This window comes from Macaca nemestrina, chromosome 11 (assembly GCF_043159975.1).
Source record: "Macaca nemestrina isolate mMacNem1 chromosome 11, mMacNem.hap1, whole genome shotgun sequence".
In the NCBI taxonomy this organism is placed as follows: domain Eukaryota; kingdom Metazoa; phylum Chordata; class Mammalia; order Primates; family Cercopithecidae; genus Macaca; species Macaca nemestrina.
This window is the reverse complement of record NC_092135.1, coordinates 103,767,593-103,780,296: the sequence shown is the minus strand read 5'-3', so window position 1 is coordinate 103,780,296 and position 12,704 is coordinate 103,767,593. Positions and strand designations below refer to the sequence as shown.

At 46.1% G+C, this 12,704-nt stretch overlaps 1 protein-coding gene across 6 annotated transcripts in view; it reads right to left on the bottom strand.

Moving 5' to 3' along the window:
- LOC105468039 (neuropilin 2) overlaps nt 1-12,704 on the bottom strand; it is a 115,865-nt gene that overhangs the window by 90,423 nt on the left and 12,738 nt on the right. For all 6 annotated transcript variants that reach the window (XM_011717967.2, XM_011717969.2, XM_011717970.2 and 3 more), the window contains exon 2: nt 10,135-10,312. In XM_011717967.2, the coding sequence (XP_011716269.2) occupies nt 10,135-10,312 (178 nt within the window). The remainder of the gene's footprint in view (nt 1-10,134; nt 10,313-12,704) is intronic.

Here is a 12,704-nt window from a genome sequence, read left to right as displayed (position 1 = left end):
CTCCCTAACAAAACTTGGAAGATGCAAAACTCATCTGAAAAATGTGCCATGCAGAAATCCAAGTAGGGGACAGTCTGGGAGTAGGTGACAGGTGTGATGGGACTCCTTTTAGAGTTCATTTACTTGGAGCTTCAGGTTACAGAGCTTGGAGCTTCTCCTGGCTCCAGGGGCAAACTTGTCACTACTGTGCAAAAAGCACCATGGTGTGGAAATGATGGGCCTGCACTAATGTCCAGGCAGGAAGGGGCTGCTGCCACGCCAGGGCAGAGATCCTGAATCTAGCACTCAGGGGCCAGTCAGCTGGAACTGCTTCCGCTTGTGACTATGCTCTCGACAGCTGCATTCTGAAGCGTCATGCTGCACAGGCAGCCTGGGCCACGTGAGGCATGTTAAAACACTCACCTTCTCTCCCCATCCCAGAAATGCCCTTTCCATTCGGAGAGAACAGGTTGGGGTTTGTTGGGGGTGGAGGAAGCAAGCATTTAGGAATGTGGGGTGCTCCCGGCTAGAGCCTCATAAAACCATGAAGAAAGATGTTTAGAAAGGACATGAGCTTCTACAAGAAAGGGAACCAGATTACAGGAAGTCTCTGAGCAGGATGGGAGCAGTGTGAGTCAGACCTTGAAGGATCTTTATTCATCGCACAGCCATAAGTGGGCTGTTTGTTTTGCACACAGAGCTTCTGGCTGGTTGGCCACAATATTGTAGTGACCAGTGGGGGCCCTGGCAGCGTGGGAGGAGGCATCCGTGCCAGGGATGAGCTTCAAGAGCCACATGTGGATAAAGGCCCAGGCAGGGAAGAGTACAGCAGAAAAGGCCCCCAGACGATAACTCAGTACCCCAACATTTAACCCAGCAGCCTGCTCTGAAGCTTAAACTAAATCCTGTATCTGCTTGGACCTCAGTTTCCCAGCAGATGACCCCCCAAAATAATACTTTCTTACCCTCCTACCACTCTCAAAAGATGACACATAGATAAATCGCTTTGAACTTTTAGATGAAAGGTGCTCTATAAACCTGAGGTCTCATCAACTGTAATTGTTACAGTAATTATTTTAATGATAATAATGACGATAACGGGAGGGGGGATCGGGTGGGGATGAAACCTCCTACTTTGAGACAAAGAACATCTCTTCCATTAAAACCTGCATCACGAATCCTTCTGCTCCAAGCTCTCAACCATCTCTTTCAAACTGCCAATTTCTGGGCTGAAATATTATTTACTCCTTTCCTTTCCAATAAAACAATTATTTGTTCCACCATTTGCTCCCTCACTCACTCTCCAGTGTATCTGGCTTCGTCCTGAGAGCTCGGCCATGGACTGTTTACATGTCTCGCTCACCCTCCAAGACTCTGGTTCAGCTCCATTGACACTAAAGGCAGGCGAATTCTCTCGGTGTGAGGAATCAATTACTTCCGCTGACACTCTATTACTGGCCCTCACATCTTTGGACTCCAGATGGAGAGTGAAGGTGGTGGTGAGGATGGCAGGGAATTTGAAGGGGATGGTGAGCGAGGCTGCAGGGGGATTGGGGGAGTAGGAGGTTGATGACAGGGAGGCAAAAAGGAACGATGGACTGAGAAGCCTCTGGCTTGTATTTAAAGACACAGAAAGAGATCTCTCTCCTTGACTGCCCTGCTGGCATCCGGAGGTGACTGCATGGCAGGAAGAGGCAAAGAAAAGGAATAAAAATGGAAAAGGAAAAGAAAAGGCTTGTCAAGGATATCTAAAGAAATCAGAGAGGCCCCAAATACCTAAGCACTGGGACAGCAGATGACAGCTTCAAGCAGATTGACACAGGTATACAAAGGCAGCTTTGGGCTGACTGGCTTCAAATCCAGCCCCACGATTACTACCTGTGTGATCGCTCAGGGCCTCAGTATCTCCATCTGTTAAATGGGATAATAGCAGTACCAGTACCAGCTGTGGAGGTTAAACATAGAAAGCTCTTAGGGTAGGACCTGATGTCTGGCAAGAGTTCAATAAATGTTTGCTATTGTTGTCTAATTCTGAGAGTTCCTTCACATGACCCACAAACATACAGTTGAGTCCCAGTGGGAAAAAGTAGAAAAATATTAGAGACTGCAAGATGCTCGCCTACAAAGCTCAAAAAAAGGCATAAAAAAAGTCATGAATTTCTGCTGCCCTCCCATACCTAAGCCCAACTCACACTTCTTTCTCCTTTTCCTTTTCCTTCTTTTTAGAAAATTTTATTTTGACCCAGCTAACATTTTTCAGGGATTCTCCTTCTAGGAAAAAAATTTTGATTATGTAAATTAAATACAACCATCTACTCTGCAATCAACTGAGATGAGTTGTGAGGCACGAGGTCCCATAATGAAGGACGATTACAGAAGCTCTTTTCTGGAAGGAAAGACAAGGGCAGCTGATATCTTTTTTTTTTTTTTTTCTGGAATGATTTATCCAGGCAGAAGTATAAGAATGGAATTAAATTATCTTTTGAGTTTCTCTTAATCCAAAGGCTTAAATCCCCTTGCCACTAAAAAGGACAAAACAAAAATAATATAAATTTCTTTTTCTATAGGACTCATGACTCCAGGAAAATACACAAATCCCTTTTTAGAAAAATCTTATGTTTTTACTTGGTATAGTTCCATCTCTTCTTTATCCCCTCCACACCTGGAGCTCCCACTGAATTTCTTAAGACAGACTCTCAGCCGGTGTAATTAGATGGGAGAATTACACGGAGTTACATGGGGTGAGATGCTGGCCCTCTGGGATCTCTGGGTTCGGAGAAGGTGCCAGGGTGGAGAGGCAGAACAAGTGGGATTGTGCATGATAAAATCTCAAGTGATTTTCTCAGTCAGAAGATAAAGCACATCGTTAAGAAGGGCATCCACAGTGAGGCTTGCATTGAGACGGTTACAACTGCAACGCTCATTTTCAAAAACAAACTGCCCAAAGTAATTCCAGCTGCTTTTTAACCTTGGTAAGAGGAGGAGAACAGTCTGTGAGTTGTTTTTCCCCTTGATCCATGGGCGAGGTGGAGTTGCTGGGCGGAACCTCTGGTCAAAGTTGGTAAGTGTCGGGGCCACAGCCAGCTGCTCCCATTAGTCCACCACGTACCTGGAGGTGGATCTGTTTCTGTCATTAGGAGGATTGTTGCAATACAGAAAAGTATTACTGCTCACTGGTTCCTTAGGGGAATCAGAATAGTTCTGTGGTTGGGCAGGCAGTAAATAATAATGTCAGTAATAATGTCGTGAGTGATCAAGCCAACAGCCTCTCCTCAACAAGCACAAGGCACCCTCTTGAACCACACAGAATTCTCGCTATGCTTTGTTGGCTTTTCAGACTTCAACGGACACCAGCTAAAGCCACACCTCCAACTGGGCAATCTGGCCTCCCGCCCTCTATTCATAGGAAAGAGACTTGGATTCAGAAAGTCTTGTGTAGCAGGAAATTGACAAGAGGAGCTTAATCTGAAGTGTTACCTGGACTTTCCCAGGTCAAACCCCACTTTCAGGCATTCCACTTGAACATAGGGTATGAGGCTGCAGAGACCCTACAATGGACAGGGAAGGTGGGGACAGCAGAGAGTCCCCATAATCTCAGTCTTTCCTGCTTCCTGACCACCCTGTCTCCTAAGGAGATGGTGGAAGTTGTCTGGCCAGGAAATACAATTAAATAGTATTGCTCAGGCACCTCTTCACTGGGAAAAAGGTTTGTGTCAGCAAGTCACAAGGACAGCCCCTTTTACTCTACCCTTACAATGTCACTGGTTAAGAAATTGGTTTCAGGAATGTTCAATTATTTTGGTTCCTGAAGGCATCAAACCACCCCTCCTTGTCTTTGAGCATTCTGCTGTCTGCCTGTGACACCAGCCAAACACACTCCCTGCTGCCTGGCCAACTTCTTTAGAATTCGTATAGGCATCACCTCCTCCAGGGAGCCTTCCTTGATCTTCCCAGCCTAGGCTGGACCTGGATGCTGTGGGCCCACATAACAGGTCCATATCATGTCCCTGGCCAAACGCATGATGCGGGGGAGGCAGAGAGCACAAGAGTAAAGCAGAGATTGAAAACTAGGGTATCTGGCTTCAAAACCCTTCTCTGCCACTTATGGGAGTGGAACCTTGGGCCAGTTGCTTAACTTCTTTGAGCCCAAGTTTCCTCATCTGTAAATGAAAGAGTAACAGCAACTTTAGGGAAAAAAAATATGATTTATTCATCACTGTATTCCCAATACTACCACTTAGCACATAGTAGGTGTTTAATAACTATTTCCTGATGAATGAATGGTCTATTACAATTTTGTTGGTGAGAGACTCATGTCCCAAATCAGTTAGTGACGTTCTTGGCCTGTGTCCTACCCCCTAAGATTATGTCACATTCCCAGATGGACAAATAGGGAAAACAGATCGATCTGTCTTCCAACACAGATTCAGCTCATGCTGACCGATTGCCTCGCATTTCCAATGTAAAAATATCACTAAATCACTTGCACACACCTGCCTAGCACCCTCTTAGACTAGGTGCCATGGGAGTTTAGACATGAAGGGCTTTGTGCCCTTGTAGAATTTACATGCTGAGAACTCAAGATGGCCACATATGAACAAAAAGTAAGTGACTCAGGCAACATCAAGTGCTCTGGGAGTTCAGAGGAGGGGCTGATAAGACAGAACTGCAGGAAGCAAGGAAACTCAGGGGAGGAAGATGGGAGCTTGCAGCTGGACACTGTGGAGGGAGGGGAGGAGGGCCGGAGCCCTGGGAACCCAGGGGGCTCACACAGATGTAAGACTGTGCTTGGTTATTTGCAGGGAATGGAGGTTATTTACTGAGCACAGGGAAACACTGCTGGCTGAGTGGGGAGGGGCCAGATAACTGAGGTCTGGTCTGATCTCTCTGTTTACTATGATCAGGTTATCAACTGGGAAAGTGCTACCTTTCTAAGATATCATCTCTTACTTTGGGAGAAACAGACACATCTTCTAAGATATAGAGGGCCCCTCTGGCTGTAAATAAACACAAGAGCGCCCTGTTTATCTAGGACACTTAGAGGCAAATATCCAAAACCTTAAATATGCAGAATATGAGGGTGTGGGGGAGTTTAGAAGAAAAGATTGTGAGCAGCTATACTGATGTTGAGAACTCCATCCTCTGTTGCTCTTACGCTTTGTCACTTTGGGATCCCTCCCCAGTCCTAACTCTGCTGCAAGCTTGGCTGGCTGAAGCCACCTGGAAATGCTGGCCTTGGGATTGCACTGGCTTGGGCAAAGCTTAGGTCCCAGAACCCAAACTTCCCAAGAGACAGCAAGGGCTCCTGAAGCAAAATTGATAACCCAATAAAAACGCAAAAACAAGTCAGAAGGGGAAGGCTATAGGAGACAGGCATACTCGTAACAGGATGTGTGAAAGCAGGAGGATTGATAGAAAATCGTCCCACACTGTCCCCTGATAAAGTCCAATGATGCTAACACAGTTGCTAATTTATTGAGCATCTACATAAAAAGGCAGAGCAATCTTGCAAAATATTTATTATTACGACAGCTTTGCAGATGAGGAAACTCAGGCCTGGGAAGTTTGAAAGGTCAATAAAATTCAAATCTTAATCTGCCTGTTCCAAATATGGCAATACCTGGCTGCTGTCACAAAAGTGAAGCTTAGAATTAGAAGCCCGAACATTGAGAAAAAGTTGACTCCTCTCAATGTAGGTTTTAAAAAGACAGGGAAGTGCAGCACATGATTTACAATGTTCCTGATCAGAAATCCTTTAAAAAAAGAACTCTTGGAACTCTAAGGTTCTTTTTTAAGAACTTTAAAGGTGGATATTTCAGTATCTGGACAATTCACCTAAACGGAATGTCATTATTCAATGATACGTGGTAAATGAGATATTGCTGTGCTGAACATAGCACATAAAATCATTTATGTAGACTTCCTTGAGAGCTTTTTAGCCTAAGAAATGTTCTTTCATTTCTTGCTAGGTTTTGCACTTTCTGAGACCCATCAAGATATCCATCTAGAAATTACCATTTTTTTTTTTTTTTTTTAAATGAGACAGAGTCGCACTCTTTCGCCCAGGCCGGAGTGCAGTGGCGCAATCTCAGCTCACTGCAGCCTCTGCCTCCCAGTTCAAGTGATTCTCCTGTCTCAGCCTCCAGAGTAGCTGGGATTATAGGCGTGCACCACCAAGCCTGGCTAATGTTTTTTGCATTTTTAGTAGAGATGGGGTTTCACCATGTTGACCAGGCTGGTCTTGAACTCCTGACCTCAGGTGACCTGCCTGCCTCGGCCTTCCAAAGTGCTGAGATTACAGGTAGAAATTACCAATGCTTAAAGGACCCAGCCTCTTAGTTTGGGTTTTATTTGGTTGAGCCTCTGGGATGGGGTGGGTGCTGGGGCTGTTTGAGAACTCCTGAACAAGCTGTGTATTATATGCAGGTGGGTGTTTTAAAAATACATACATTTTAAATTTTAGAAATGGAAAAAACCACTCAACTTTGTGTATGGGTTTTTAAAACCATAACATTCAGTCTGTTGGCTGATGACTCAAGCGAAAAGCCTCTGTCTGCCGGAGCAGCAACATCCTAGCATCCTCCATTCCACAGGGAATAAAGTGGCTTCTCTCTGTTTGCCCAGACGGCCCGTAGTCTCGCCCATTTGTTCTTTGGCCTCAGGAGTCCAGCTGTGCCACAGTGGCCTCTGGTTTCCGCCCACAACTTCTATACAGGCCCCAAAACAGCCTGTGGGTGCCCAGGATTTGCATTTCTGCAAGTGACTGGAGGGAGGAGTCAAGGGAAGTTCACCAGAGATGGTGGCCTTGGATTGCACTGAGTCAGGCAAAGCTGTGGCTTGTGAGTGAAATTTTCCAAGCAGACAGCAAGCTTCGATGGAACATAGTTAATAAGCAACGGTTAGGGGAAAAGGTCTATCTGGGATTTACTCGGCAACCGTCTCAACCTTTGGGATGTAGATTTCTTTTTTTTTTTTTTTTTTTGAGACGGAGTCTCGCTCTGTAGCCCAGGCTGGAGTGCAGTGGCCGGATCTCAGCTCACTGCAAGCTCCGCCTCCCAGGTTCACGCCATTCTCTGGCCTCAGCCTCCCGAGTAGCTGGGACTACAGGCGCTGCCACCTCGCCCGGCTATTTTTTGTATTTCTTAGTAGAGACGGGGTTTCACCGTGTTAGCCAGGATGGTCTCGATCTCCTGACCTCCTGATCCGCCCATCTCGGCCTCCCAAAGTGCTGGGATTACAGGCTTGAGCCACCGCGCCCGGCCAGGATGTAGATTTCAAGGTATACAGGGAGCCAAGGGCTCAGGGGCCACAGCCCAGGATAAATTCTTTCATATCAGGGCCCCGTTTCCAGGCCTCGAGGCAATCTTTGCAGTTAACCCTGCTCACAGGAAGAACCTGGGCAAACACGAGGTTGGGCGTGCTGACCACTGCTCTGTCTCCACAGCTGAGCTGGCTGCTCCTCCTGACTTTCTTGCTCAGTTCCCCTTTTTGCTGGGGCATTGCTGCTGTACCCTGTGATTGGAAGACCAGCCCAGGCAGTTTTCTTTTGGGAAGTACCGACTTTATGGGCCTGTCGAGCCAAATCCAATTTGAAGCATGCACCCAAAATAAAAGGAGAAAGCAGGCTAATTTCCTTGGATAGTGAGTGCTTTCCAAACCCAGGAGCTCCCTTGGAATGAAAATGCAGTATGGAAGAGAGAGGGAGAGCCGGAACGCAACAGAACTTCCAGGACTTCAATTAGATTAATTGTTCCTTTCACAAGAAAGTAAAACAAGGCAGTGGGGAGGGGAAGCCCATTTATTGCAAATGCAAATGGCCAGGGGAAGTGTCAAAAACACCTTGAAGAGTGAGAGGCTGAGAAAACCAGATGTGTCTTTCTAAATACAAAAATTAATGAGAGAGAAAGAGAGAAATGGGGAGTTGGGGAGGAACAGAGAATTAATGACAAGGTTAAGTGGATGAGGCTTAATCCCAACAGAGCCTCTCCGACAGTTTGGCCCTGGGAGAACAGACCCCAGAAAAATTTTTTTTCTGACCTCCTTCACTTTTTAGGTTCAAACCAGACACATGAGGTCATGGAATGGGGAGAAAAACAGGAAGTGATTTAGCAAGGATGATAAGCCAGAAGATAACCCTATAAATCCCCTACTCCACCTCCAGCAAGGGATAATGCCTTCTTCTTTCCCTTGTCAGAGGCTCTGGCAACCTTTAGTTCTGTCCAGCTCTGGGACTGAGTCCTGTCCATGGAAGGGGTACCCCGCAGCCCAAAGCAGGACAGGAGCATGTTTTTCTGGCCTTTCATCCTTCCCAACACGTTTTAAGCCATGCTTACTAGCTCCTAAGTTTTTCCTTCCAAGAGCCATGCTTTCTTCCTCTGCCACTATGAATATACATAGGATGACCTCTTGGCAAGTTCACTGGGAGATTTGCTGGCATAAGCATAACAGAATTTGGCCCTTAGTCGAGAGAGGTGCTTAGTCAAATTTCTCTGAGCTCAGACCCAGGCTGTCTCCGTACATTATGCTTCCGTTTGTGCCAACCTTCTGCAGTCCAGCCGGAGGAATTAAAGCCCAAAACACCTTACAAAGAAGCTCTTATAACAGAAATGCTTGAAAAAGTTCACTGTCAGGGAATCAGAAGCCTTGGGATGCTGAGCAAATGTATGCAGGGTACTCATGTAACTTAGACAAAGAGGAACTGATGAGTTTCCCTATGTCATCCATTGAGTCAAGAGTGGATCTGGGATTAGAAACTTCATCTTATGACTCTTCGTCACATGAGGCATCCATCCGGGAAACCCTTTGGTTTTCAACAAAGACTACCTCTTGTTAGGAGAAAACCATTATGTAGGTGCAAAGTAGTCCTAGGAGGATAATAATGACATCAATTCACTGAGCCTCACAGTCTGGCACTAGTTAAAGGGGGGCCTTGTTTCCTCCATGAGGAAGTGCTGGCCCAGACCTGGCCTGTAGGAGTTTTGCCTTCTCCTTGGTACCTGTGCCGCCAGCTGGCCCCTTTATTAATTTTTCAGTATTTGCAATTCCTTGCTTAATAGCAAGGAATACTTAAGACAATGTATTAATCACATGGGAGCACTGCACACTTATCAGAGTAACAGCATGCTGTAGGCGCTCATTTGGGGCAGAATATGACTGTTGGCACATTCTTTTCTGCACAAAAACTCTCACTTTAGTTCCAGTGAGGAAAGACTTTAAGATGGAGCTCAGTAAACAGTGCAAAGCACATTTGCATTCTAGACATGCTGCCTGCTTCCCAACCTTAACTTTTAGGGACCTCAGTGTTAACATGGCATTTCTAAAGTACTCACAAGTGTCTAAATGTCCACTTGGGATTTCCTAAGCCACACATTTCCAGGGTGGCAGAATCAATGTTGTAAGACCAGCTGAGTCACCTTGGGTGACTGACCTAACCTCTCTGTGCTTCAGTTTTCTCTCTTGTGCAAAATGGAGATCATAATGGCACTAACTTCCCAGGGCCCACGGTGCAAAGTAAATGGATTAATATTTGTAATGCAATTAGAACAGTGTTTGTTAAATAAATCCATAACACTGACTTTGAGACTCTAACTTGTGTAACACAGGTATCAAGAACCAATATGAATCTTAGAACTACTTAGATTTTTTTTTTTTTTACTCTTTTTATTTTTCTATAAGGAAACCAGTTACCACTATATAAAGTAACAGGCTGATCCTGCGTGGCTGGATGCGGGGGAAGTCTCCGCTTGGGGATACAGCTACTATCTTATTAAGGAAGCGGGTGGGGTTTATACATGTAGCAGCTGTGGAAATGGGGAGATCTCCAAGAGGAAGGTAACCCAAATTCAAGAGGTGGAGTTTTGTAGTCCAGCCCCTGCCACCACATGGAAATTCTCCTCCACTACCAGCCTTTGGAGGTAGGTTAATATTCTCTACTTTTCACTCAAGAAGCCTCGTTCCACCATATTGTGGGATCAGCCACACTTTTATTTCCCTGGACAGGGAATGCCCCTTGAGGTTTTCCTCTGAGGCCAGGATCCACCACTGGTTAGCAACAGGTCTTGGGGTGAGGGGTGACAGAAGTGACAAGAGCAGGGGTGGGGGGCGGAGCATGTGCATCTCGTGGATGGATACACAGTGGGACAGGACAGTGCTTACTTGCAGTCATGCTTCTCGATTTCAAAGTGAGGGTTGAAGTTGAGGACAATCTTCTGGTTGGGTTCGGGGGCGTAAACAATCCACTCGCAGTTCTGGTGGGAGGGGTAGTCCTGGGGGTAACCGGGAGAGGTGATATAGCCAGCATCTTTGGAATTCAAACGACCTCCACACGGTGGGTCTGAAAGAGAAATCAACAACCCAAAGAACTTCAAATATGTTACAGCTTTCTTCCCCCAACACTCCCTCCTTCTCTTCTGTACCAGTGTCTGATTAAAACTATTTTACAGACCTTTTATGGCAGTCCAGAGGACTAACCTACTGACTCATTCGGTGGAAGAGATTATTCCAGCTCATCCCTCCCCCTACCCACCCGACTACACACACACACACAGATGAAAGTATTCCAGAACATGGCCATAAATATTCTCAATTACATGGTCTGCGATTGAAAAAACAAGAGGACTGCAAACTCAACATGCCTCCCTGCCTTTCCTGCCTCCCCTCCTTGGCCCATCTTCCTCTCCTCATTCAACCTCCCATCTCTATCTTTATCTCATAAATCCTTCATTTTATTCGGTGTCTCCCAGCCCAACCCAGGCGGCCAGCAGTCAGGGCTCCGGGAACTGACAATGGTGGTTTTGTGGTGCCGACCCACAAGCGAGCCTGGTAACAATTACATGTGGTGCAGAGGAAGCACTCTCAGCTTTGGGCCAGAACAGGCCCTGGAGGGTGATTGCAGCCCCCCCTTTTTTTTCTTTTTTAAGAAAAAAAATGCAAAACCCCCAAACATTTAATTCCACATATACCACAAGTTTGATTTATTATTTCATTATACACCGAATGGAAAAATCTGTATTAGAGAATCTACTGGCTCCAGCCTTGGAATTTCGACAAAGGTGCTTTGTGTTGAATGAACATCTGTTTCTTCTGCGCTGTCTGCCCACTATCCCTCCTGCCTGGTCACCACCACCAGAGTGTGCTGCTGCTTTGTCCAGTCATAACCGGCCATTTGAAGGAAGAGCTGGCTCCCTGTACCCGCAGTGCCTGGCTGGAGGCAAACAGCTTCATGTGGCCCAGGAGGGAAGGGAGCCACCTTCAAAGGCTCCAAAGGTGGGTGATGACATTTGAGGAATCTCATCTATTCAGGAGTAAAGTTCTGCAATCCCCAGCAGGGATTCTTGGGAAATAGGGAGTTTTACTTAAATACCACAGTAGAACAGAAGCTGGGAAGGCACATGAGACAGAGAAATATTCAGAAGCCTCTCGGAGACCTTCCTGAGATGTGTGTGTCTCTTAGCATCAATCACGATTTAATATCGCCATCTGCATGGAGCAGCATGGGCCTGTGAATTATGTATTACGACTCAGCAGCCGCCCTCCAGGGTGGGTCTTTCTCCTGTGTTCACTCTTTGAGGGAACAGGTCATGCATTTTTTAACTCTACAGGTGCACTTTACTATTCCCCATGTCTGTTGGCATTACTATCTCCCAGACCTCTGCTTTAGACTACCGGCCTGACAGGCTTTAAATGCATAAAAGATGGGCACGCTGCACACGGGTGGTTGGGACACAAATCCACACAAGTAGCCTTTTTGGCATCAAGCCTCCACAGCTCAAACTGTGCCGTGTTGAACTGCCCAGAATCGAATGGATTCTGGTCCATTTCCTACTGGGTGGAAAACAAAAGCAGCCATTTCCTCAGGCTGGTACCCAGCACATCATCTTCTTACCTAATGACCCTGCACCCACTCCAACCATGAGGACAATGAGCTCATCCCTCCCACCCAGACCACAGGAGGCCAGCCATGAGGCCCAGTTCCTCTGCAGCCAATACCCACGGGCTTTCCAGGTGCCCACACCACTCACCCATGCTGGGAACCCAGTGTCATCTAGCCAGCCCATTGAGGCCCACTGGTCCTGGCTTATGCATATGAAATAGGGCGGAGTGACCCTCTGAGAAGGCAGAGGTGTGAGGACATAGATCACCAGCTGCTCTTACTCAACTAGCAGAAGAGGGAATTTTCTACCAGGTCCAGTTCCTTTGCCAGCTATTTTGCAGAAAACTGCAGCCCTGCCACCAACTCACCCCAAACCACACTTTTTTGCCTTGGAATTCATCAGAGGAAACCTGAGCTGAGCTCCTGTTTAGTAACTGTTATGGTTTCCACATACTCTCCACTCTCCCCACCCACACTCTCTCCCTCCTTTCCCCATCCCTTCCTCTACTTCTCTCCAATTACTCTTGAAAGAGGAACTTTTCTCCCTCAATTCCCCACACCCCACGTTTAAGCTTTTAGTAATTAGAACAGGCACACAGATCAGCAATAAAGATAGGAAACTTTTTCACAGGAAAATTTCATTTCTCATCTACAGTAGAAGCAATCATTTCTCTACTACCAAAAAAAAAAAAAAAAAAAAAAATCAAACTACATATATCCCATAGCTTATAGTCTGCACTGTCTGCTGTTAAACCAAAAGAAAAGGGAGTCATCCATTTCTTTTTTTCTGTCCTTTCTTTACCTGAAGAAAATCAAGGCACTTATTGAAGTATCAGAGAACTCATTAGAACGT